Genomic DNA, 27,300 nt, shown 5'->3' with positions numbered 1-27,300 from the left:
AAACAGTGTCATACAAACCGTGTCATACAAACAGTGTCATACAAACCGTGTCATACAAACAGTGTCATACAAACAGTGTCATACAAAACAGTGTCATACAAACCGTGTCATACAAACAGTGTCATACAAACCGTGTCATACAAAACAGTGTCATACAAACCGTGTCATACAAACAGTGTCATACAAACCGTGTCATACAAACAGTGTCATACAAACCGTGTCATACAAACAGTGTCATACAAACAGTGTCATACAAAACAGTGTCATACAAAACAGTGTCATACAAAACAGTGTCATACAAACAGTGTCATACAAAACAGTGTCATACAAAACAGTGTCATACAAAACAGTGTCATACAAACAGTGTCATACAAACAGTGTCATACAAACAGTGTCATACAAAACAGTGTCATACAAAACAGTGTCATACAAAACAGTGTCATACAAACAGTGTCATACAAAACAGTGTCATACAAAACAGTGTCATACAAAACAGTGTCATACAAACAGTGTCATACAAAACAGTGTCATACAAAACAGTGCCATACAAAACAGTGTCATACAAACAGTGTCATACAAAACAGTGTCATACAAAACAGTGTCATACAAAACAGTGCCATACAAAACAGTGCCATACAAAACAGTGCCATACAAAACAGTGTCATACAAAACAGTGTCATACAAAACAGTGCCACACAAAACAATGACATACAAAACATTTAAGTGCAACACATGCTTCCCTTTGTGCTGGGGTGTAACCTGACTCTCAGGTCATGATGAGGAGATGAAGGAAACACCCAGTTGTTAGGTTCCTCTGTGTGTAGGGTCAGAGGAAGATGACGATGAGGTGATATCTCTCGCTTTAACAGGGTCTATAGGGGAGTGTCTCAGGGGTTTCAACAACAGGAGATTGGTGGCAACTTAATTGGGGAGGACGAGCTTGTGGTAATGGCTGGAGCGCAAAAAGTGGAATGGTATCAAATACATGGTTTCTGGTTCCAGACATTATTATTAGCAGTCCTCCCTCAGCAGCCTCCCGGGGCTTCAACACAGCCCTGATTATCAGACAGAGGCCTCTGTTTGAAGCTTTAACAAACACAGCTACCATGTCATCCAGGGACAGCCAGGCTTTCTCTGTGAAGAAGAGAGGTGGACGTTGAATAAACATTAGGCATAGATTGTCATTTTAAGCTAGTGCGTTTAGCCTACCGGTATTACTTAGGTGGGCAAAGAATCTAGAGCGCACAAGGACAGCATATAAAACTGAGAAGGTAAGGAAATATTGGGTTTCTGTACATGTGAAACTGACACACCCAAGCCTGAAGTATAGAGAGTCTGAATCCATAACCTTTTGTTTAGAGCTATTGATTAAGCAGAAGACACTGGGTATTGTGTGTTTCATCTGAGCATAATGCAGAATCAGGAAGCCCAACGGCCAATTTACAACCTTGGTTAGATAGATAAACATGTTTCAGTCACATCTACTAGTCTAGTACCGTGGGAAGGCTTTCTCTTGACTGTAGTTATGATTCTCAACAATATACCACTGGCTGTAAGAATATGGAGCGGGCGGCTGTTCCACTGAGCTGGAGGATCTTCTCAGCTCTTGGATGCACTCAAGTCTAGCATCTTAGTGGGAACTTTAGAGAACCAGACAATAGACGAAAGTATGCATATATCAGGTGCAAATATGGAAATTAAACTAGCCCAAAGCTAGTACTTTTCAGACAACGTTTCGATCTGAACCGGATCTTCGTCAGGTCTGTCCAGTTCCCCAAATTCTTAAATTCCATCCCTGACTAGGTGCAACACAAATATGTGCACCAACTATCAGGTGCTGTGGCAATACTTCTGGAAGTGTTGAAAAGGGGTCCCAGGATGGTGCCCGTGGCTCTGTGGGAGATTGGTTTGGTAGAAGACCTATGCTCTACCAAAGGAGGTGGATGGTGTTGTGATTGTTATCTCCCCAACTGGGGGAAAATGGCTTCTTCTGCACTTTTAGGACATTCTCATATCTGCAGCTATAACTTGGGGCAGGAGAGTTGTTTCAGGACTTCAGATATTTTCTCCCATCTTTAAAATGACCAAAGAATCATCAGTGATGTCAGCATCATTTAGCTAGGAATACAATTGCAATGGTATCACAATTATGTTGCAATTTTCGAATTCAAACATTATTTCTGTCGCAGGAGATATGACAGCTCGAGCAGCGGCAATCATTTCTGCGTACTTCTTTACTGCATAATGTGGAAACTGGAGAGCGAAGGCTTTCTCTGTTGACACACAAAGACTGACCAATCGGTAGATGTATTCCTAAGTAGCAAGCACAGACTGTCCAATGACGGACGTGATGGGTGGGTTCTCTCCACTCACCTTCTCTGGGCAGCTCTCTGGTACAGAACCGCGGAGGAGGGCGCGTTACCGAAGGACATTCAGGTTTCATTGATGCACGCTACGCCAGAGACATTTACAAAAAAGAACGAGAGTGAACTTTCGACGCACCACTAGTCCGTCTTCAAGCTCTATCTCCAGATTAAGAAGGGTTCAATCGCTGTCCATCTGAAGAGCCATGTCACTTGTTGAAGAATACGAGGAAGGGGAGTATGGGAGAGCGCCGAAGCGACTGAAGACGGCAGAGGTGGAGGAGGGCGAGGAACTGGAGGAGGGAGAGGACTCAGACTCGGAGTCTGCAGGGCTGCTCGGAGATGTAGAGAATGTAGGAGCCGAGAAAAAAGCCCTGTGGACCACAACGAAATACGGACCTGCAAGACGGGTAGGGAAGCGCGGCCATCGAATATATATCTGAATCTGTTACAATGTTTCGTAACATTACTAGGATTGTTTGGCAATGGTGACACAGTGGTGACAGTGTTGCTCCTGAAATATTAGCCTAGCCTATATATAGGCTATTCATTCATTGTGTTCGTCAGCGTTTGATAACCTGTCTGCCCTTTGCAGTCAAGATGTCTATTGACAGGCTGTTTCCCATGTAGGGTACCCTCACCAGGTAAACATCGTACAATGTATGGGCAGCCTATAGTTATTTTCTACTCTGACAAGGTGTAAATCGTGTTCAGACTAGATGCCCACGTGTTGAAATATGAAATATGATCCAAATTACATGGATTATAACTGATTTATTGGACAATTGATGCATAAAATCAAACTGCAGAAAAAGCAAGTGCTTTACAGAGGAGTTGAAACATACTGAACCCTCATTGACTACTGTCGTTTTAGGCCTACTATGATAGTGACATGTCACGAATATTGAATGACATTTGTGAAGTTAGTAATGTCACTTGGCCTAATATCACTGTTATTAGGAAATGTCCTCTACCCACTGCGTTTTGTAAAAGTACATATTGACATGATGACGTGATTTGCACTGCTTACATAGTCAGTAGACTGTGCTACACTGTCAGAGTATAGTCTAGTCTTTGGGGTTGCTTACTTTGGATAGGCTACAGATGTGAATGGGAACATCTTCACTTCTGTTGTCTAATGTCTGGAATTAAGTTATGTGAAGACCTGCTCATGCCCTGCAACAGACTTTGCCATGACATGACTAGTTTAATATAATTAAAAGTAAATAGTCTACAAACGTATAATAAGTCTACAGAAACACATTTAACCCTGCAGAAGAGAAGAGGACCCCGGTGTGTAAAAGAGGGAACTGAGTCTTTGGATTGTAAACCAGTCTACTGAGTTGTCCAGTGAAACTGAGAATCCTGATGTTTTAGATCTGATTTATCTCACTTCAACCTCCGCGGGGTGCAGAATACAGCCCAGCATGCCTTGCTTTGAGATCAACAACAAACAGCAATGTGGGAAGCGAAACCAGCTCCCTGCTCTGTGTCCGTATCTCTGCTACATTTTCTCCGCAGATTATCATAAACCGGTCCTGGCCTGGGGAGGCATTGAACACATTATCTAGATTAGCTATGCAGTGTTTTGGTCTTTGCTACCTCAGGCAGTGCAGATCTTTAGTCCGTTGATCGGCTTTTCCCCTTATCACCATGGAAAAGCTACGAGTCTGCCACCGGCAAGACAGATTCAGCTGCCTGATGTCACAACCTGCGGTGGAGCACCTTATCTGCGCTCTCTCCCAAATAATGTTTCTACATCAAATGGACGAGCAACAACAACATCCACAGTGGTCCACACATCCACCTATAGCTTAGAACGTGAACAGTGAACAACTGACAATAGGCCAATGTGATTCCACATTTCAATTAGATGCTGTTTGCCAAATATGCTTCATAGGGAATGTTTTTATTTTTAGGCATATCAGATTCATCCCAATTCAACCTGGACTCAGAACATTTTGTATTATTCTATACGGATATCTGAGACACTCCATTTAGTATAGTATGTTATGTTTCGTATGGTATGTATTCATTTGTGGATGTCCATCATCCATTTTGTATGATATGTTACGAATTTGCAAAGTGTATGATCAAATCAAATCAAAGGTATTTGTCACATACACATGGTTAGCAGATGTTAATGCAAGTGTAGCAAAATGCTTGTGCTTCTAGTTCCGACAATGCAGTAATAACCAACGAGTAATCTAACCTAACAATTCCAAAACTACTACCTTATACACACAAGTGTGAAGGGATAAAGAATATGTACATAGATATATGAATGGGTGATGGTACAGAACGGCATAGGCAAGATGCAGTAGATGGTATCGAGTACAGTATATACATATGAGATGAGTAATGTAGGGTATGTAAACATTATATTAAGTAGCATTGTTTAAAGTGGCTAGTGATATATTTTACATCAATTTCCATTATTAAAGTGGCTGTAGTTGAGTCAGTGTGTTGGCAGCAGCCACTCAATGTTAGTGGTGGCTGTTTAACAGTCTGATGGCCTTGAGATAGAAGCTGTTTTTCAGTCTCTCGGTCCCTGCTTTGATGCACCTGTACTGACCTCGCCTTCTGGATGATAGCGGGATGAACAGGCAGTGGTTCGGGTGGTTGTTGTCCTTGATGATCTTTATGGCCTTCCTGTGACATCGGGTGGTGTAGGTGTCCTGGAGGGCAGGTAGTTTGCCCCCGGTGATGCGTTGTGCAGACCTCACTACCCACTGGAGAGCCTTACGGTTGTGGGCGGAGCAGTTACCGTACCAGGCGGTGATATAGCCCGACAGGATGCTCTCGATTGTGCATCTGTAGAAGTTTGTGAGTGCTTTTGGTGACAAGCAGAATTTCTTCAGCCCCCTGAGGTTGAAGAGGCGCTGCTGCGCCTTCTTCACGGCACTGTCTGTGTGGGTGGACCAATCCAGTTTGTCCGTGATGTGTAAGCCGAGGAACTTAAAATTTACTACCCTCTCCACTACTGTCCCGTCGATGTGGATAGGGTTTGTGCTCCCTCTGCTGTTTCCTGAAGTCCACAATCATCTCCTTTGTTTTGTTGACGTTGAGTGTGAGGTTATTTTCCTGACACCACACTCCGAGGGCCCTCACCTCCTCCCTGTAGGCCATCTTCTCGTTGTTGGTAAATAAGCCTACCACTGTAGTGTCATCTGCAAGCTTGATGATTGAATTGGAGGCGTGCATAGCCACACAGTCATGGGTGAACAGGGAGTACAGGAGAGGGCTCAGAATGCACCCTTGTGGGGCCCCAGTGTTGAGGATCAGCGAGGTGGAGATGTTGTTATCTACCCTCACCACCTGGGGGTGGCCCGTCAGGAAGTCCAGTACCCAGTTGCACAGGGCGGAGTCGAGACCCAGGGTCTTGAGCTTGATGACGAGTTTGGAGGGTACTATAGTGTTAAATGCTGAGCTGTAGTCGATGAACAGCATTCTCACATAGGTATTCCTCTTGTCCAGATGGGTTAGGGCAGTGTGCAGTGTGGTTGAGATTGCGTCGTCTGTGGACCTATTTGGGCGATAAGCAAAGTGGGTCTAGGGTGTCAGGTAGGGTGGAGGTGATATGGTCCTTGAGTAGTCTCTCAAAGCACTTCATGATGATGGAAGTGAGTGCTACAGGGCGGTAGTCATTTAGCTCAGTTACCTTAGCTTTCTTGGGAACAGGGACAATGGTGGCCCTCTTGGAGCATATGGGAACAGCAGACTGGGATAAGGATTGATTGAATATGTCCGTAAACACACCAGCCAGCTGGTCTGCGCATGCTCTGAAGACGCGGCTGGGGATGCCTTCTGGGTCTGCAGCCTTGCGAGTGTTAACACGTTTAAATGTTTTACTCACATTGGCTGCAGTGAAGGAGAGTCCGCATGTTTTGGTTGCGGGCCGTGTCAGTGGCACTGTATTGTCCTCAAAGCGGGCAAAAAAGTTATTTAGTCTGTCTGGGAGCAAGAGATCCTGGTCCGCGACGGGGCTGGTTTTCTTTTTGTAATCCTTGATTGACTGTAGACCCTGCCACATATCTCTTGTGTCTGAGCCGTTGAATTGCGACTCTACTTTGACTCTATACTGGCGCTCAGCCACAATTTGTGGTGTTAGCTAGGCTAGGGGTTAGAGTTAAGGGTAGGAGTTAGGTTAAAGGGTTATGGTTATGGTTAGGAGAAGGGTTAGCTAAAAAGTTAGGTTTAGGGTTAGCTTACATGCAAAATAGTTGCAAAGTAGCTAAAAAAGTAGTAAGTAGTTGCAAAGTTGCTAATTAGCTCAAATTCTAAAGTTGTCCTTGATGAAATTCGAACACGCAACCTCTGGGTTGCTAGACATTCGCGTTATAGGTTGTCCGGGATGAGATTCGAACGAGTAACCTTTGGATTGCTAGATGTTTGCATTAAACGTAACATATCATACTAATTTGGGTCTCGGAGGATTTACATGTACTATTTTACATCTAGTCTATGAGACCAAGTTGCCCAATTAGGTAGCATATAGGCCTACCTGATATCTGAGTGCTGGATGCTGATGCTGAGTTTGTGCATGGTTAACACCTGGAATTCGACATGATGACAATTTATTTTTCTCCGTCCTGCCATGCGCTTTAATTGGATTGGTCCCACCATAAACAGTTATGTGGATATCTAAGAAATTGCATATTGATTTTAATTTTCTAATCTGGTATGCAAGCAGCAGATAGTGCTGGGACCTCTCCTCATTGCTGATGTGTTTGGTTGTGTGTGTGCCTGCATGCGTGCGCATGTGTTTGTGAGAGCGACCTTGCAGGCAGCATGGACTGCAGACAGACCAGGTTTGTGTGTGTGTGTGGACTGGGTGCTGCTTTGTGATGCAGGGTGACAGGATACAATGGACTGAGGCTGCGGGTGACCTCCTGAGAGGGCAGAGTGTCTTCTGAATCATCACTACTGGTAATATGACAGCTGGGACTGCTACTGAAAACCAGCCATAGGCTGGAGAGAGAGAGATAAAGACATAGAGGGAGAGAGACAGAGAGTGATAAAGAGGTAGAGAGAGACAGCGAGAGATAAAGAAAGAGAGAGAGAGAGGTTTTAGAGAGAGGGGGCTATAAAACATTTTTGTATACAGTAAGTCAATGGTTTCCCCATCGGCATAGTGACAGAGACAGACAAGTCCATGACGAAATGTCACACCTAAACGATTAGAAAAATACGTTTAAAAAGGGTGTTTGAGCCTGTGGCATAGAATGTATTTATATATTAAACCGTCTTTGAAGACGATGGGAAAGAGACTCCTGAGGAAGGGAGAGATTAAGCTTCAAACAAACAGAAATTGAGACTAGGGATGTGGGGGTTAAAATCATTTCACTATTCAAATACTATCATGAATTTTTGTCGGATATCCGGTTATTCGAAATACATGTTGTTTTTTTAACTTAAGTTTTAACATGAGCACTGCTGCACGAGGGATAGAGGCTGGCGCTCTATTGCTGCAGCTGCGGAGGGGCCAGCGTGTGATCGTATGGGAGCGGACAGAAGGAGGGGGAGAGAGAGATGCAGGAAGGCAACTCGGCTACAGCCAAGACAACTTGTAGCAACCACAATGTTATCTATCATCCCATATAACAGTGCCTGTCTTGACTGGAGAAGCCTAGAGAAGCTAGCTAGGCTCATTGAGGCCCATATGATGTGCTTTCTCTCCAACCCCATTCAGATAAAACACCGGTCTTTTAATGGGGCACACGTCATAAAATCTGCATTGAAAAATTTGTAGTTTTATTAAATTAATAATTTGAAATGTCATGGTATAACCTTGTATGTAACATTGTCAAATTTATATTTTTATTTAATTTAGAAAAAATCTTATTCAGTGTTAAAATAGGCCAATATTTTATTTGTCAGACAATTCGAATTCTAATACCTATCAGATATTGGAATATTGGAATAACCGTGCACATCCCGAGTTGAGACACTGCACCCAGTAGAGAAGAGAGAAGACAAGCACAGCACCTCTTCAAGTTGTCTGAAAGTCTGTGGAAGACACAACTAGACTGTTCCAAATCAAAACCCGATTTCTGAGATTAGTGAAAAACTATATTATTTCAAGACAACATTAAAGCACATTTGAACTTATGCAGTTGGATGTCTTGTTTGATTTCCACTGTAAGCAGTGTTTTGATGACGGCTGAGCACGAGTGCATGGTTTTGTAGTGTGAATGTGTGTATGGTTTGTTCAGTGGTGTAGTTTTGTGAATTTGTTTAGTTTGTGTGTAAAATGTAAGTGACCTAATGACCTTGACTCAATAGCCTATTTACCAGTGTAAACATTGTAGCCTACCTCGTGTGCCAGAATATATTAAACATTTTAAGTCATATCCAAGGCACAACAAAGGGACAAAGGTTGAAAAAACCCCATAAAGGTAACGATATCAATTTCAAGTTGTTCTTTTTAAGCTGACGTTATTTTGATGAAGGCGCTCCAAACTTTCTGTGGTGCAAAAGCATGATCTGCCTTGGGTAATTCTAGCAGTGCTGACAGAGTGTGTTTGTGTGTGTGAAGCCTCCTGCTGCTTACAGACCACTCTGTAGAAAGCCTCCCATTACAACCTCCTCCCGGGGAATTTACTCAGTGACAGACTCCAGCTTTCTAGCTTCCATTCCTCCCTTCTTCCTCCCTCTCTCTCCTCTTCTCCCCCGACTGTTAGGTTAGAGAGAATGTGAGAGGGAACTTTGTTCTCATATGTCTCCAGTTTTCCTCCTTTAGGCTGTGAAGTGACCTCCTGACTTCTCCTACAGCATCTCAAGTCTTCCACTGTTGCCAGAAGAACAGTGCAAATATGTGTCCGATTTCCCACTGGCTCTTTTGGAGATGTGCGAATTGAATTATTTTTCAAACTGAGAAAGAATTGAGTGTGTGTATAGTGTGTGTGTTGGTGACTGCGTGTGTTGTGCGTGTAATTGTATTTCACTAAGTGTGCTCACCATCTTTTATTAGCTGTGCTCTCCCACAAAGGAACCTGTTGATTAAAAAAAAGATATGTTTTTATTAGGATCCCCATCAGCTAACGTTGTAAAGTTAGCTAATCTTCCTGGGGTCTTCCATGAGTTTGATTTAAATGCTAATGTTGTTGAGACCCTGTTTGTTAGGAGGTGTTGAAGTGAACTGTGTGTGTGCGGTCTGCCCTATGCCCTTAATGTAGAACTATACTGAACAGAAATATAAAAGCAGCATGTAAAGGGTTATTTCAACTGACAGATTTCCTTAAATGAACTGTGAGTCAGTAAAATTGTTGAAATTGTTGCATGTTGCATTTGTATTGTTCAGTATATGTTGTGTGTCGTAAGGAGGTGCGTGTGTGTGTGCATTCTGAGAAGGTGCATGTGTGTGTGCGAGTGCTATGATTCTAGTGTTCTATGCCTGTTACTCACATTTTGAGTTAACAGTCTAAAGGTATTTCTGCGCTTTAGAAGTCTGGGTCTTACGTAGAAGCTGTCTTTAGAGTACTAGGAACAATGCTCCTTGTTTTGGTCAATTATTGTGTTTTAGACCGTCACCATGTGATCACATGCTTCAGGGTTTGCAGCTGGTCACATTGGTCACGGCAATTGCAGCGAGTAGAAAAGAAGGATTGATAAAGGCACTGACTGACATTGTGATTTTGTGTGATTATATGTGTATGTCCAGCATGTGTTCATAGTTTGTGTATTTGTGTGTGTTTAATTAGTTTGTGTATTTGTGTGTGTTTAATTTGTTTGTATATTTGTGTGTGTTTAATTCGTTTGTGTATTTGCATGTGTTCATAGTTTGTGTATTTGCATGTGTTTAATTAGTTTGTGTATTTGTGTGTTTAATTTGCTTGTGTATTTTTGTGTGTTTAATTAGTTTGTGTATTTGTGTGTTTAATTTGCTTGTGTATTTTTGTGTGTTTAATTTGCTTGTGTATTTGTGTGTGTTTAATTAGTTTGTTGTATTTGTGTGTGTTTAATTTGTTTGTATATTTGTGTGTGTTTAATTCGTTTGTGTATTTGCATGTGTTCATAGTTTGTGTATTTGCGTGTGTTTAATTAGTTTGTGTATTTGTGTGTTTAATTTGCTTGTGTATTTTTGTGTGTTTAATTAGTTTGTGTATTTGTGTGTTTAATTTGCTTGTGTATTTTTGTGTGTTTAATTTGCTTGTGTATTTGTGTGTGTTTAATTAGTTTGTTGTATTTGTGTGTGTTTAATTTGTTTGTATATTTGTGTGTGTTTAATTCGTTTGTGTATTTGCATGTGTTCATAGTTTGTGTATTTGCGTGTGTTTGAATTAGTTTATGTATTTGTGTGTGTTTAATTAGTTTGTGTATGAAAGTATATCATTATAAGTTTCAACCAACATCAACCTTCGACTCCACAATGACCCCTTATGCAGATTACTCTGTTCAATTCACAGATAACATGTATTTCTGGAGGTATCCTTCCTGGTCTTTCTTAATGGCGCAGACCAGCTGGATGGTGTGTTTACGGACATATTCAATCAATCCTTATCCCAGTTTGCTGTTCCCACATGCTTCAAGGGGGCCACCATTGTCCCTGTTCCCAAGAAAGCTAAGGTAACTGAGCTAAACGACTACCGCCCTGTAGCACTCACTTCCGTCATCATGAAGTGCTTTGAGAGACTAGTCAAGGACCATATCACCTTCACCCTACCTGACACCCTAGACCCACTCCAATTTGCTTCCCGCCCAAATAGGTCCACAGACGATGCAATCTCAACCACACTGCACACTGCCCTAACCCATCTGGACAAGAGGAATACCTATGTGAGAATGCTGTTCATCGACTACAGTTCAGCATTTAACACCATAGTACGCTCCAAACTCGTCATCAAGCTCGAGACCCTGGGTCTCGACCCCACCATGTGCAACTGGGTACTGGACTTCCTGACGGGCCGCCCCCAGGTGTTGAGGGTAGGTAACAACATCTCCACCCCGCTGATCCTCAACACTGGGGCCCCACAAGGGTGCGTTCTGAGCCCTCTCCTGTACTCCCTGTTCACCCATGACTGCGTGGCCATGCACACCTCCAACTCAATCATCAAGTTTGCGGACGACACTACAGTGGTAGGCTTGATTACAAATAACGGCGAGACGGCCTACAGGGAGGAGGTGAGGGCCCTCGGAGTGTGGTGTCAGGAAAATAACCTCACACTCAACGTCAACAAAACAAAGGAGATGATTGTGGACTTCAGGAAACAGCAGAGGGAGCACCCCCCTATCCACATCGATGGGACAGTAGTGGAGAGGGTAGTAAGTTTTAAGTTCCTCGGTGTACACATCACGGACAAACTGAATTGGACCATCCACACAGACAGCGTTGTGAAGAAGGCGCAGCAGCGCCTCTTCAACCTTAGGAGGCACAAGAAATTCGGCTTGTCACCAACTTCTACAGATGCACAATCGAGAGCATCCTGTCGGGCTATATCACCGCCTGGTACGGCAACTGCTCCGCCCACAACCGTAAGGCTCTCCAGAGGGTAGTGAGGTCTGCACAATGCATCACCGGGGGCAAACTACCTGCCCTCCAGGACACCTACACCACCCGATGTCACAGGAAGGCCATAAAGATCATCAAGGACAACAACCACCCGAGCCACTGCCTGTTCACCCTGCTATCATCCAGAAGGCGAGGTCAGTACAAGTGCATCAAAGCAGGGACCGAGAAACTGAAAAACAGCTTCTATCTCAAGGCCATCAGACTGTTAAACAGCCACCACTAACATTGAGTGGCTGCTGCCAACACACTGACTCAACTCCAGCCACATTAATAATGGGAATTGATGGAAATTGATGTAAAATATATCACTAGCCACTTTAAACAATCCTACTTAATATAATGTTTACATACCCTACATTACTCATCTCATATGTATATACTGTACCCTATATCTACTGCATCTTTATGTAATACATGTATCACTAGCCACTTTAAACTATGCCACTTTGTTTACATACCCTACATTACTCATCTCATATGTATATACTGTACTCGATACCATCTCCTGCATCTTGCCTATGCCGTTCTGTACCATCACTCATTCATATATCTTTATGTACACATTCTTTATCCCTTTACACTTGTGTGTATAGGTTAGTCATTTTGGAATTGTTAGGTTAGATTACTCGTTGGTTATTACTGCATTGTCGGAACTAGAAGCACAAGCGTTTCGCTACATTTACATTACATTTAAGTCATTTAGCAGACGCTCTTATCCAGAGCGACTTACAAATTGGTGAATTCACCTTCTGACATCCAGTGGAACAGCCACTTTACAATAGTGCATCTAAATCATTAAGGGGGGGGGGGGGTGAGAAGGATTACTTATCCTTTCCTAGGTATTCCTTGAAGAGGTGGGGTTTCCTACACTCTCTTTAACATCTGCTAACCATGTGTATGTGACAAATACATTTGATTTGATTTGAAGTTGACCTATCATGCTGCCTGGTCTGTTCATTGTGTTTATGATGTGGAGTCCTCTGTCTGTGTCTATGTGTCTGTGTGTCTAGGCTTTTCTCTCTACTCCCTCCTCTCCTGCTGGAGAAATTAAGCTTGATTGATGTACACTCAAGTGACAAGTCTCCATTCCCCTCGTAAGATCGGAATACAGAGCAACATATAGGGAGTGTTGTTCCTCAGAGTGATGGCTGCTAATAAAAAGAGGAGGATCCCATCAGCTTTCAATAGGCTAGGGCTACTATATTTATTTCTTAACGTTCCTAATGTTAAGCACATTGCTTCTCTTTATGACAGGAGTATAGCCTACCTGGCTGGTATGAAAATAACCATGGGGAAATGCCTTCTCCATTCGCTGTTTATAGATGACATGTATTTGTTCTGCTGCCCCTGTTTCGATACAATTGTATGATAGTTGGTCCATTCTAAACCAAAACAAATGTCACACATATATTATTTAGTATATGTAAAGACAAGATTAAATCAAGAATAGTCTGATGGGTGACAATATTAGCCTATCACTTGTGAATGATATATTATCACTTGTAAATGATGCCCAGCATAAGAAACCAAGCCTTTTTTTGCGACTTGTTTGAATCATAGTCACACACCTCATGTAGCCTAGCCCTCATGTAGCCCTCATGTAGCCTAGCCCTTATGTAGCCTAGTCCTCATGTAGCCCTCATGTAGTCTAGCCCTCATGTAGCCTAGCCCTCATGTAGCCCTCATGTAGCCTAGCCCTTATGTAGCCTAGTCCTCATGTAGCCCTCATGTAGTCTAGCCCTCATGTAGCCTAGCCCTCATGTAGCCTAGCCCTTATGTAGCCCTCATGTAGTCTAGCCCTCATGTAGCCCTCATGTAGCCTAGCCCTCATGTAGTCTAGCCCTCATGTAGCCCTCATGTAGTCTAGCCCTTATGTAGCCCTCATGTAGTCTAGCCCTCATGTAGTCTAGCCATCATGTAGCCCTCATGTAGTCTAGCCCTCATGTAGTCTAGCCCCCATGTAGTCTAGCCCTCATGTAGTCTAGCCCTCATGTAGCCCTCATGTAGCCCTCATGTAGTCTAGCCCTCATGTGGCCCTCATGTAGTCTAGCCCTCATGTAGTCTAGCCCTCATGTAGCCTAGCACTCATGTAGCCCTCATGTAGCCTAGCCCTCATGTAGCCTAGCCCATCTGTTTTAATAAGGTCTTTATCACAAACATCTTAAAATGAAGCACATGAATCCACACTACAAGGGCTGTAGAGCTTAACTGGCAGACATAAACAGTACTTGCGATTCAAGTTTGGGGAAGATCATTTTCACCATAAACATGCAGCTTTATAATAAAAGCATTACATGCATCATTTCGTTTGAGGTCACTTTCGATATTGGTGTTTCTGCTAATGGAACATTTGCGCTTATAGCCTACTACCATGTGTGCATTGCTGCGCTTATAATGTGAAGAAATAGCCTAATAGTTATCAACATTTTAAGCTAAATGTTCTGATCTTTTCCATCATTCACATTGCATTTTTTTAAATCTTAGTGGTTGTATTAATTTGGGATCTATCGCATTCCACAACTGTCCCGACTATGTTGGAATATTTATTTATTGCACAGAATAGAATAGGTCGGGGCCTCCCGAGTGGTGCAGTGGTCTATCTGTGCCACTGGAGATCCTGGTACGAGTCCAGGCTCTGTCGCAGCCGGCCGCGACCGGGATACCCATTGGGCGGCGCACAATTGGCTCAATATCGTCCAGGTTAGGGGAGGGTTTGGCCGGCAGGGATTTCCTTGTCCCATCGCGCTCTAGCGACTCCTGTGGCAGGCCGGGCGCATGCATGCTGACACTGTCGCTAGCAGGTGTACAGTGTTTCCTCTGTCACATGGTGCGGCTGGCTTCCGGGTTAAGCGGGTATTGTGTCAAGAAGCAGTGCGGTTTGGTTGGGTCGGGTTTCAGAGGACGCACGGGGTTCGACCTTCACCTCTCCCGAGTCCGTACAGGATTTGCTGTGATGAGGCAAGACTGTAACTACCAATTGGATACCACGAAATTGGGGAGATTAAAAAAATATTAGAATATGTCGGCTTTAGTACTATGAGGGATAGTAGATTAACATAGGCTAGTGCTTTTGCTGTTCATTAGGCCTACTCATCTTGTTGGCTGACGAAAATTAAATGTGGACAGTTCTTTCAATATCTTCAATATGCACCTCGGAATTGGATAAGGACAGTTGCGTCCCCGATGTGTTGGTCTTCACTTGTAACCTCTGAGAAAGACCCAATTACTGAATGGAGAGCCGCGCAGTTGCGTCCCCGATGTGTTGGTCTTCACTTGTAGCCTCTGAGAAAGACCCAATTACTGAATGGAGAGCCGCGCAGTTGCGTCCCCGATGTGTTGGTCTTCACTTGTAGCCTCTGAGAAAGACCCAATTACTGAATGGAGAGCCTCGGATTGGCCAACACTCTCGGGGAGAAGGGCACAATGCAGCACTCCGGCCCGCAAAAAGGTGCATTACGGCCACAAAGTGACGGCGCGGTGAAATTTGATTGTCAAATTGTGAATGAGAGACTATTGGAGTGTGAACAGCCTGCTCAAAAAACAAAGCAGAGCTCATACCTTTCAAGATACTTTTTTCAAATCATCATTAGAGTCTCATCATGCAGCCTTACAATGTATCGAAAATCTAAACATATAGCCCACCGTTTGTAGAACAACTGAAGTTACATTAATAACTCTAAATTAAGCATATATGAGTACCTATTTCTATGTTAACCGCTCAACACAGAATAGCCGCATGTGCGCACTCCCTGAAATAATTGAGAAAATATTTATATTTTATTCAGCTTTCTTCAATTGTATTCTTCATACTATAAAATAATATAAAATAATGCCACAGAATTATAAGCAAATCCTGTCTGCTAAATGAACTAGTGTAGCCCACAGCCATTTGGCATAGCCACATCAGGGCCTAACATAAGGACAACTCAGAGTATGCTATTCTGTTCTTCTGAAATAGACTACATTTTGTTAATATGTTTCTTTAGACCTGTCTAAAATAAATAATGGATTTATTGTGAAGGTGTAGTCTTTATTACATGAATTTATTAGACTGTGTGGAAGCCAGGAGATGCTAAATCTGTTTATGTTAATCAATGGTCAATTACCGTGAGACCATTTGCTTGACAATCACCGGCTGACGAAACTTTGTAACCGCGATAGCCCTAGTCTGACTGAACATGGTAAAATGCAGGTGTCAAATGGAAGGCCTGTGTTTGCCCCCAGTGCTGTGGAGCTAAATGTGTGTGTGTGTGCAACTGTGCTTGTGTCCGTGCGTGTGGAAGTGTGTGTGTGTGTCTGTTCATCACAGCTGCCCTCTCAGCGTTTCCCAGCAGAATGAGTGTGATAATACATCCTGAAAGCACCAGGAAAAAAGCATAAAAATGAATGCCTGTGTTCAGATAACGGCAGAAGTCTTCTCAGACAAAACAGCACAACACTGGTAATAGGCTTCTATAGTAAACAATAGGCCTGAATTCAGCTGAAATTCATAAATGCCAAACATTGCCTGATGCATACTCAGAATAAATGCTTGTGAAAGGGCCAGTGAGAGGCCTGTTATTGTCCCAGACTTGATGAGACTTGATTGCTAATCTACTCAGACAGCGACACAGGTGTCAGAGCAGGGTTGGGCTGAAACATTACCCTTTAAAGTGTTCGGTTGATTGAATGGTTAGTGTTTTTGGCATAATTTAAGTCAGAATGACAAATTATTTCAAAGTCCATTTTGTTCAAATAATTATCACAGGTTCTATCTTTCATTTGAAGGTGTTATTCATATAAAATAGTCGAGTCTAAATTATGATCATTTATTCAGGCAGTATTTCTGTCATGTGGATTTTTTACATTTTAAATTTTTTATTTCACCTTTGTTTAACCAGGTAGGCAAGTTGAGAACAAGTTCTCATTTACAATTGCGACCTGGATTAAGTGTGTTAATCCAAGTGCTGTAAGGCTGATCATATGAAAGAGAGGAATCTGTATGATTAATGAGGGTCATGTGAAATGGAATGGTAGACTAGCCATTGTCACATAGCAACAATCCCTGTAGAATTCTCAAATGTTGTTTTTATGGATGGAGCTCTGTGGGAAACTGATGTTTATCGTCAACGTGAAGTCCTTATATCTTTCAGGGATGCAGTCTGTTATAGAATGAAATGGTCTCATTTCAACTGAAGCCTGGTGGAACTCTGAGTTGGAATTGTAGAGGGATGATGTGCTGTAGTAGACTGAATAGTATGTCTCTTTGAGAATATGTCTCAGTGAGGAATGAAGGGGCTGTCACTAGCAAGGTTGTTTTTTTACACATATCTGTCCTGTGGATGATATTCCTCCCAGACGTCTAGGGGAGGGGGGGTGGGGGAAGGGGGTTGGGCTCCTGGGAAGCAAAGCTTCAACAGTCGATGTTCGCCACTCAAACACATAGAGAGGGACACACACACACGCAATCATGTTTCAACCATTCGCACACTCTCAAACACACATACACCAGAGTATGTGAGATGAGTTGAGTGGTCGTAAATCCTGCTCATCGTTCTTTTCGAACCACTCCGCTAAAAACCTGCTCCTCGCTCAAAGAAATAAAAAACAGCCCCTCCGGATTCATTCCATTCATTAAAATCGCAATTTAACCAAAACCCATCTATTATTGCGACTACCTGGACCTAACGTTTGGTTTTGAAGTATTAAAACCAAACCGTACGATTTGAATGAAAAGTATTTTAATAAACAACATTTATAATTTCAACTAGGCTACATGTCATATTAAACTAACTGTAAATAGGTCAGGAGCCAGACAGGGAGCCTAAGAAGGAACGGAAATTAATTATTTATTATTATTATTAATTATTATTTCAAGGCTATAGCCGACAAACAAACACATTGTGAAGCATTTGCAAGTGCGACACACTAGGCTGGCAGGGATATTAAGCGCTCAGCATTTAAACAACATTTTGTTGTATCATAGCGTATAAACTACACATATAGGTTGTGATTTACTTAGAATTAAATACAAATTAAATTAAAAAGCCTTATTATGCTCCATCTACAGGGCCTTTGAATTCATTCTTAGAAACATTAGTTTGGCCGGAGTCTGTGGTTTCAGGCCCATGTGATGGTGCCTGGAGAGCAGGCCAGTAGCGGAGAATACCCTCTCAGCGCTTCAGGGCCACTGCGGATGCCGAACACCCTTTGGGACGCTCTTGCCAGGCTGGGCAGGGATGTGTAGTCGTTTTATTATATTTCTATAGCTAGGCCTAAAGGATTTGAGGTAAAATGACCCTATCAAAACAGAAAGCTACTTGACAGATGTAAAATGCCAGGCCTATTGGGCCAAAATCAATGTTGGCCTATTGAATAGATAATATAATGAAAATTGTTTTTTTGTTTATAAATACTTTGCTACAATGACACACTTATCTAGGTACCGACCTCCTTCCTTTCTGTTAGCATGAACACATACTACGTACCTCATCATGCTTTCGGGATACCTGTCTTTTCAGATTCCACAATCATTCTTTACTCCCTCTCTTGCTCTTGGTCTTCATCTTTGTAAATCACCTTGATTTTTCACCTGTGTGTTCTATAAGTTTCTTTATGAAAATATTTAGCCTACGAGATGACAGTAGCTAAAGCAAGAGTCTATAGCAGCACACAAGTAGACTACAAATGCATGCTGGGCCGGTCGTGTCCTGAGGTCGTGAAGTGATTGCTACTGGAGAGAAATTGGAGCTAAGAAGGCCGACGCTCCAGCCTTTGGGAAACTCGCTCTCCGCTCTACTCCTCGTTCCACTCCAGCTCCACTCCAGCTCCGCTCCTCGCTCCAGCTCCACTCCAACTTTGCTCCACTCCTCGCTCCGCTCTACTCCTCGCTCCGCTCCATCTCCGCTCTGCTCCTCCAGCTCCTCTCCTCGCTCCGCTCTACTCCTTGCTCTGCTCCATCTCCGCTCTGCTCCTCCAGCTCCTTTCCACTCCACAAACACACACATATACAAACAGGTTCAAGCCCCTAGGAAGCAAACCCTGGAAAGCTGATGTTGAGCACAAATTGAGAACAAATTCCGTCTTACTTACACACTTGCATGGCCACACACTCTCCCAGGGGACGTGGCCTGGAAAGCTGATGTTCACAGTCCAAGGAACATCACTCCTTACTCTCAACATGGTAACAGACTCCCCCAGTACATGTTCAGAATGCCTCTACTACCTCCCAACAGAGTTACACACTCTCTCCTCCTAAAAATGCTGTAATATAATATTATAAAAATGCTGTACTACTTTATATGTTTGGGTGGTATATATCATATCGTCATACCGGCCTTCTTTCATACTGGTATTACTGGCTTAGTACACAAGGGAGCAGAATGCTAACAGTATTATAACAAGTAATAGCGTATTTCCGTGATGGCTGTTAGCTAAATATGCTAATTAGCGCGAATGAAAATAAACTAATTGCAAAGATAGGCAATCCAGCTCATAAAGTTATACATATATAGGTAGGAGCTACCGAATGTAATTTTTGGTGACATTTACAGGTGAATGTGAATGGTAAAAATGTGTTAATTTGCACAATGTCTATGCATGCTTGTCTGAAGGAAGAACAGTACTGGCTCTGGAGCAGCATGTGTAGGCTACACGCTGTGACTGTCTGGAGTCGCTAGGGCAACAGGCCTGCCTGTCTGCTCAGAGAAGAGGGGGGAGGAGTAAATGAATAACTCATCCAAAGGGCTTTGACTCAAACACGACAGAAAGCTAACACAATATGATGCCCCGTCACCTTATTTAGTCAGCCACTTATTAGATAACTAACAACTTAAATTTAGGAATTGGGTTAAAGCAGAATTCTACGTTTTTCACGCAGGAAGAAAATATATAGCAGATTAGAAACATCTTGCTGTGTTCTGTAAACGCAGATTTAAAATGCTTGTTATTGGAATTTCTACTCGGCATCAGACTCATTTTGTGCTTCAGTTGCCCTTCTCCACTGAATGGGAATTCACAAACAGGCATTCTATCAGCAGACAGCACTTTGACTGATGTGGAGCTACTTTTCTCCATCATTCTATCAGCAGACAGCGCTTTGACTGATGTGGAGCTACTTTTCTTCATCATTCTATCAGCAGACAGCACTTTGACTGATGTGTAGCTACTTTTCTCCATCATTCTATCAGCAGACAGCACTCTGACTGATGTGGAGCTACTTTTCTCCATCATTCTATCAGCAGACAGCGCTTTGACTGACGTGGAGCTACTTTTCTCCATCATTCTATCAGCAGACAGCACTCTGACTGATGTGGAGCTACTTTTCTCCATCATTCTATCAGCAGACAGCACTTTGACTGATGTGGAGCTACTTTTCTCCATCATTCTATCAGCAGACAGCACTCTGACTGATGTGGAGCTACTTTTCTCCATCATTCTATCAGCAGACAGCACTCTGACTGATGTGGAGCTACTTTTCTCCATCATTCTATCAGCAGACAGCGCTTTGACTGATGTGGAGCTACTTTTCTTCATCATTCTATCAGCAGACAGCACTCTGACTGATGTGGAGCTACTGTTCTCCATCATTCTATCAGCAGACAGCGCTTTGACTGACGTGGAGCTACTTTTCTCCATCATTCTATCAGCAGACAGCACTCTGACTGATGTGGAGCTACTTTTCTCCATCATTCTATCAGCAGACAGCACTTTGACTGATGAGGAGCTACTGTTCTCCATCATTCTATCAGCAGACAGCGCTTTGACTGATGTGGAGCTACTTTTCTCCATCATTCTATCAGCAGACAGCACTTTGACTGATGTGGAGCTACTTTTCTCCATCATTCTATCAGCAGACAGCACTTTGACTGATGTGGAGCTACTTTTCTCCATCATTCTATCAGCAGACAGCACTTTGACTGATGTGGAGCTACTTTTCTCCATCATTCTATCAGCAGACAGCACTTTGACTGATGTGGAGCTACTTTTCTCCATCATTCTATCAGCAGACAGCGCTTTGACTGATGTGGAGCTACTTTTCTCCATCATTCTATCAGCAGACAGCACTCTGACTGATGTGGAGCTACTTTTCTCCATCATTCTATCAGCAGACAGCACTCTGACTGATGTGGAGCTACTTTTCTCCATCATTCTATCAGCAGACAGCACTCTGACTGATGTGGAGCTACTTTTCTCCATCATTCTATCAGCAGACAGCGCTTTGACTGATGTGGAGCTACTTTTCTCCATCATTCTATCAGCAGACAGCACTTTGACTGATGTGGAGCTACTTTTCTCCATCATTCTATCAGCAGACAGCGCTTTGACTGATGTGTAGCTACTTTTCTCCAGTACTTTTCTTGGTGTAGCCAGACTACTTTTCTCAGGTAAAATGTTAGATTAACATTAAGCAAAACATTAGGAAATGTAGCTGGATACATTCTTTCTATGATAAACAGTAGAAATATGATGGACATATATCATTTTTTATTTAAAAAAATACCTTGCTTTTTCATTGTAAGCTAATTTACTTGTGTCTGCCAGGCAATTAGTATTGCACTTCTGTTGTCATCTGATGAAAATTGAAGTATTTTCTGCCTAATGTGTTTCATTAATGTATTTTATGTGAAGGAAAACTATAGGGGGGGAAAAAAACATAACTTTCATTATAAAACGCGACCCCACAGCTGGACCTGCTCCCGCTTTCTCCTTTTATGCTATTTACGAACAAACACATGACTGGCTCAACTGTTCTGGGGAACTAAGCTTGTAAAATAATGTGACAGGTGAAACGAAGAACGCAATCTGCTTTATCTCCTAACATATTGCACAATTTGACTGCAGGTATTTACTTAGAAATTAGCTACAAATATAAAAATGTATTGAACAACTTCAAAGAAATGGTTTCAAGTTATTCATGGTATTGAAAAACCCTCCCGTGGCTATTTCCAAATACCTCGGTATACGGTATATACCAGTGGAGGCTGCTGAGAGGAAGACGGCTCATAATAATGGCAGGAATGGAGTGAATGGAATGGCATCAAACCATGTGTTTGAAGCACCACGAAGTACCATGAGCCCGTTAAGGTGCTTTTAAAGACTCCTTTCACCACATATCTGCTGTGTTGCTTTCTCCCATCATCCTTTATATATTTTCTGACATAGATGTATTAATCTGATCTGCTGTTTGTATTCCCACAACAGCATAATGTTTAGTTGGTCTATCTACAGGTTGTAGAGAGTCTCGCCTGAGGAGACCATGCAGACCATCAAATTCACCCATTGAAAGTTTAATGTAAAATCAAATCAAATGTTATGTCACATGCACCGAATACAACAGGTACCATGAAATACTTATTGTGAAATACTTACCTACAAGCCCTTAACCAACAATGCAGAGTTTTATTTGCTATTTTATTTGATAGAAAACACAATAAACACATTTAATAGAAAGTAACACACTAAAATATGTAAAAATAGCCTACCTAAGGCCAACAAATAAAAACATTGCTGCCTGAAGGTAGAAAATAAATATCCTATCAATCACATTGGCTATGCGTGACCTGTCTGCAATGAACTTCAAACATTGTGTCAACTATCAACTGGGTCCGACCCAATGCTTGCACTATCAAACTTGCAACACTGTTGGACAGTATTCTGGGCCCTCAGAGTTTCCCACACCAGTTAACTCCGGACAGACACTGCTAAGCTTTGTGCAAGGGATAAGTAGTAATCAGGTAGGTATAACAGAGACACTGAGAGTCAAGGAGGTGCAGATGAAACGTTTAATAAAACAACAAACGTTGACCGAGACAACATAACAGTAGCGTCTACACATAAACACAGGAACAATACTGACTGGGGAAGGAACCTAAGGGAGTGCCAGATATAGGGGAGGTAATAAGTGAGGTAATGGAGTCCAGGTGTGCCTCATGATGACGTGCAGCTGCGAGTAATGATTGATGCCAGGTGTGTGTAATGATGGATCCCAGGACCGGTGGTTAGTAGATCGGCGACGTCAAACGCCGGAGGGGAGGAGACGTGACAGTAGGCCTATTTTATGATTTTTACAATGGATCAGAGCATTACATTATTTTTTATCACACCAAGTGGTTATCAAAAGGGAGAGACCTGGAAAGATTTTTCTAACAGGCTACATTGAGGAACTATTTAACTATGGATGTTAAAAAATATATTTAAAAAATACTTTGAAAAGCTCCACAGCTCATTAGTGGTGTTGAAATACTATCAGATCCCCAAATGGGCACATTTATATGCTTACATTTGCAAGTAGGCCAGGTAGCCTAGGCCTACGGCCATGCATAATCAGGTGTGCGTCCTTACACAACATTGACAGGAGCTCTCCAAACAAAAGACACTGAATAAATTGACAAAACTCGTAAATGGAATGAAATAAACCAAAACTTGTTTCTCACAAGTGTAGCATAGGTTGTGCGCTCTGCAAACAACTCCAACAATGATTACAGAAAAAGACTGGAATAATATTGAATGCATTAACCTCTAGTGTCGAGCAATCCCGTATCCGGGAGCGTAATCATAGCCTCAAGCTCATTAGCATAACGCAACGTTAACTATTCATGAAAATCGCAAATGAAATGAAAGAAATATATTCACTCACAAGCTTAGCCTTTTGTTAACTTCTTCGATATAGGGGGCGCTCTTTTAATTTTTGGATAAAAAAATGTTCCCGTTTTAAACAAGATATTTTGTCATGAAAAGATGCTCGACTATGCATATAATTGACAGCTTTGGAAAGAAAACACTCTGACGTTTCCAAAACTGCAAAGATATTGTCTGTGAGTGCCACAGAACTAATGCTACAGGCGAAACCAAGATGAAATTTCATACAGGAAATGCCCCAGATTGTTTATTATGAGGAAGTGGATGTATAAACACGTATTACTTACGTAGGCCTTTTAATCCTCCTGGAACATAGTAGACCTTTTAATCCTCCTGGAACATAGTAGACCTCTTATTCCTCCTGGAACATAGTACATTACATTTACATTTAAGTCATTTAGCAGACGCTCTTATCCAGAGCGACTTACAAATTGGTGAATTCACCTTCTGACATCCAGTGGAACAGCCACTTTACAATAGTGCATCTAAATCATTAAGGGGGGGGGGGTGGTGAGAAGGATTACTTATCCTATCCTAGGTATTCCTTGAAGAGGTGGGGTTTCAGGTGTCTCCGGAAGGTGGTGATTGACTCCGCTGTCCTGGCGTCGTGAGGGAGTTTGTTCCACCATTGGGGGGCCAGAGCAGCGAACAGTTTTGACTGGGCTGAGCGGGAACTGTACTTCCTCAATGGTAGGGAGGCGAGCAGGCCAGAGGTGGATGAACGCAGTGCCCTTGCTTGGGTGTAGGGCCTGATCAGAGCCTGGAGGTACTGCGGTGCCGTTCCCCTCACAGCTCCGTAGGCAAGCACCATGGTCTTGTAGCGGATGCGAGCTTCAACTGGAAGCCAGTGGAGAGAGCGGAGGAGCGGGGTGACGTGAGAGAACTTGGGAAGGTTGAACACCAGACGGGCTGCGGCGTTCTGGATGAGTTGTAGGGGTTTAATGGCACAGGCAGGGAGCCCAGCCAACAGCGAGTTGCAGTAATCCAGACGGGAGATGACAAGTGCCTGGATTAGGACCTGCGCCGCTTCCTGTGTGAGGCAGGGTCGTACTCTGCGGATGTTGTAGAGCATGAACCTACAGGAACGGGCCACCGCCATGATGTTGGTTGAGAACGACAGGGTGTTGTCCAGGATCACGCCAAGGTTCTTAGCGCTCTGGGAGGAGGACACAATGGAGTTGTCAACCGTGATGGCGAGATCATGGAACGGGCAGTCCTTCCCCGGGAGGAAGAGCAGCTCCGTCTTGCCGAGGTTCAGCTTGAGGTGGTGATCCGTCATCCACACTGATATCTCTGCCAGACATGCAGAGATGCGATTCGCCACCTGGTCATCAGAAGGGGGAAAGGAGAAGATTAATTGTGTGTCGTCTGCATAGCAATGATAGGAGAGACCATGTGAGGTTATGACAGAGCCAAGTGACTTGGTGTATAGCGAGAATAGGAGAGGGCCTAGAACAGAGCCCTGGGGGACACCAGTGGTGAGAGCGCGTGGCGAGGAGACAGATTCTCGCCACGCCACCTGGTAGGAGCGACCTGTCAGGTAGGACGCAATCCAAGCGTGGGCCGCGCCGGAGATGCCCAACTCGGAGAGGGTGGAGAGGAGGATCTGATGGTTCACAGTATCGAAGGCAGCCGATAGGTCTAGAAGGATGAGAGCAGAGGAGAGAGAGTTAGCTTTAGCAGTGCGGAGCGCCTCCGTGATGCAGAGAAGAGCAGTCTCAGTTGAATGACTAGTCTTGTAACCTGACTGATTTGGATCAAGAAGGTCATTCTGAGAGAGATAGCGGGAGAGCTGGCCAAGGACGGCACGTTCAAGAGTTTTGGAGAGAAAAGAAAGAAGGGATACTGGTCTGTAGTTGTTGACATCGGAGGGATCGAGTGTAGGTTTTTTCAGAAGGGGTGCAACTCTCGCTCTCTTGAAGACGGAAGGGACGTAGCCAGCGGTCAGGGATGAGTTGATGAGCGAGGTGAGGTAAGGGAGAAGGTCCCCGGAAATGGTCTGGAGAAGAGAGGAGGGGATAGGGTCAAGCGGGCAGGTTGTTGGGCGGCCGGCCGTCACAAGAAGCGAGATTTCATCTGGAGAGAGAGGGGAGAAAGAGGTCAGAGCACAGGGTAGGGCAGTGTGAGCAGAACCAGCGGTGTCGTTTGACTTAGCAAACGAGGATCGGATGTCGTCGACCTTCTTTTCAAAATGGTTGACGAAGTCATCTGCAGAGAGGGAGGAGGGGGGGGAGGGGGAGGAAGACCTTTTAATCCTCCTGGAACATAGTAGACCTTTTAATCCTCCTGGAACATAGTAGAACTTTTAATCCTCCTGGAACATAGTAGACCTTTTAATCCTCCTGGAACATAGTAGACCTTTTAATCCTCCTGGAACATAGTAGACCGTTTAATCGTCCTGGAACATAGTAGACCTTTTAATCCTCCTGGAACATAGCAGACCTTTTAATCCTCCTGGAGCATAGTAGACCTTTTAATCCTCCTGGAACATAGTAGGCCTGTCACTTAACATGTTGAAATGTTCAAGTCATTCCTCTTCATCTCGCACGCATTATCGTTTCATCTATAGTCTGAAAAAAATATACAGTATATCTTGCATTTTTCATTTTCTCGATTTCTCTTCACCTTGTAAGCAAGCATGATATTAACTTTATCTCTTAAAGGAAGGAAGTTAGACTTGCACAAGAAGAGTACACTCCCTCCTATAAGTATTAAGAAATAACATCACATGATTCACACTTGAATTTAGTTCAACTGCACCACCAGTACAGGTTTAGGTATCCGTGGATGTTGGCAGGAAGTATGTTTGCAGGACTTCTCCTCTTTATACCAGGTCTGCTGGCTGCAGTTGTGGTAGTTTTATTTTGTAGAAAGGAGAGTGTTTGCGCCTTAGGATCGTCTGTAGAATTGTCCTGCGGTTTGGCAATCCAAGAAACCAGAAGTAAATTTAAAGAATTCTACTGGTTTAACAACGACAACAGGAAGAAATGGAAGGACACAACCATTCCGGAGGATCTGATTAAAGACCCAGAGTATGGAGGACATTTGAGATCTGGTGGTGTTGGGGGCTCCGGTCAATATTCCCATACTCTTAAGATCAGTGATTTGAGACCGAGGGACTCCACTGAGTATAAGTTAACTCAGAGAATTCAGGATGGCAGAACAGCGAATATGGGACAACTGTTTGTCACAGGTCTGAAGGTAAGGAAGAATCCAGACACTGTGAGAGAGGGACAGAAAGTAACACTGACCTGCAGCACCGAATGTACTCTGAGTGACAACCTCAACCCTACTTACATCTGGTACAAGAACGGACAACTGCTAATCAACCCGAAGACCCTAAATACTAGCCTGCACCTAGACCCCTTCAACATTACGGATGCTGGCAGCTACTCCTGTGCTGTAAATGATCTCCGTTCTCCTGCACTTTGTGTACTGGATAACGGTTGGGATGTGAGATACACAAACAAGACCATCTGCGCCATAAAGGGTCATCTGTGGACATGCCTTGCACTTGCCCGCGTGGACAGACCATCACACAGACTCTCTAAGGGTCATCTGTGGACATGCCTTGCACCATCACACAGACTCTCTGGTGAAAAACTGTGGATGCCAAGGGGAAGCCTGAAGACTTGGAGTATTATTTTTTTACTTGTATTTTACTAGGCAAGTCAGTTAAGAACAAATTCTTATTTTCAATGACGGCCTAGGTTCGAGTGGGTTAACTGCCTGTTCAGGGGCAGAACAACAGATTTTGTACCTTGTCAGCCCGGGGATTTGAACTTGCAACCTTTCGGTTACTAGTCC

The 27,300-nt window shown here is 43.3% G+C and overlaps 1 protein-coding gene across 2 annotated transcripts in view; it reads left to right on the top strand.

Annotated features, from left to right (window-relative positions):
- Nucleotides 1-2,386: 2,386 nt before the first annotated feature.
- Nucleotides 2,387-27,300, top strand: part of LOC135511134 (heterogeneous nuclear ribonucleoprotein L-like) — a 73,780-nt gene continuing 48,866 nt past the window's right edge. For both annotated transcript variants that reach the window (XM_064932705.1, XM_064932704.1), the window contains exon 1: nt 2,387-2,773. In XM_064932705.1, coding sequence (XP_064788777.1) covers nt 2,570-2,773 — 204 coding nt within the window. In that variant the 5' untranslated portion in view covers nt 2,387-2,569. The remainder of the gene's footprint in view (nt 2,774-27,300) is intronic.

The sequence above is a fragment of the Oncorhynchus masou genome, chromosome 23 (genome assembly GCF_036934945.1).
Source record: "Oncorhynchus masou masou isolate Uvic2021 chromosome 23, UVic_Omas_1.1, whole genome shotgun sequence".
Taxonomy (NCBI): domain Eukaryota; kingdom Metazoa; phylum Chordata; class Actinopteri; order Salmoniformes; family Salmonidae; genus Oncorhynchus; species Oncorhynchus masou.
The sequence above is the reverse complement of the archived record's forward strand: the minus strand, read 5'-3'. Positions and strand labels throughout refer to the sequence as shown.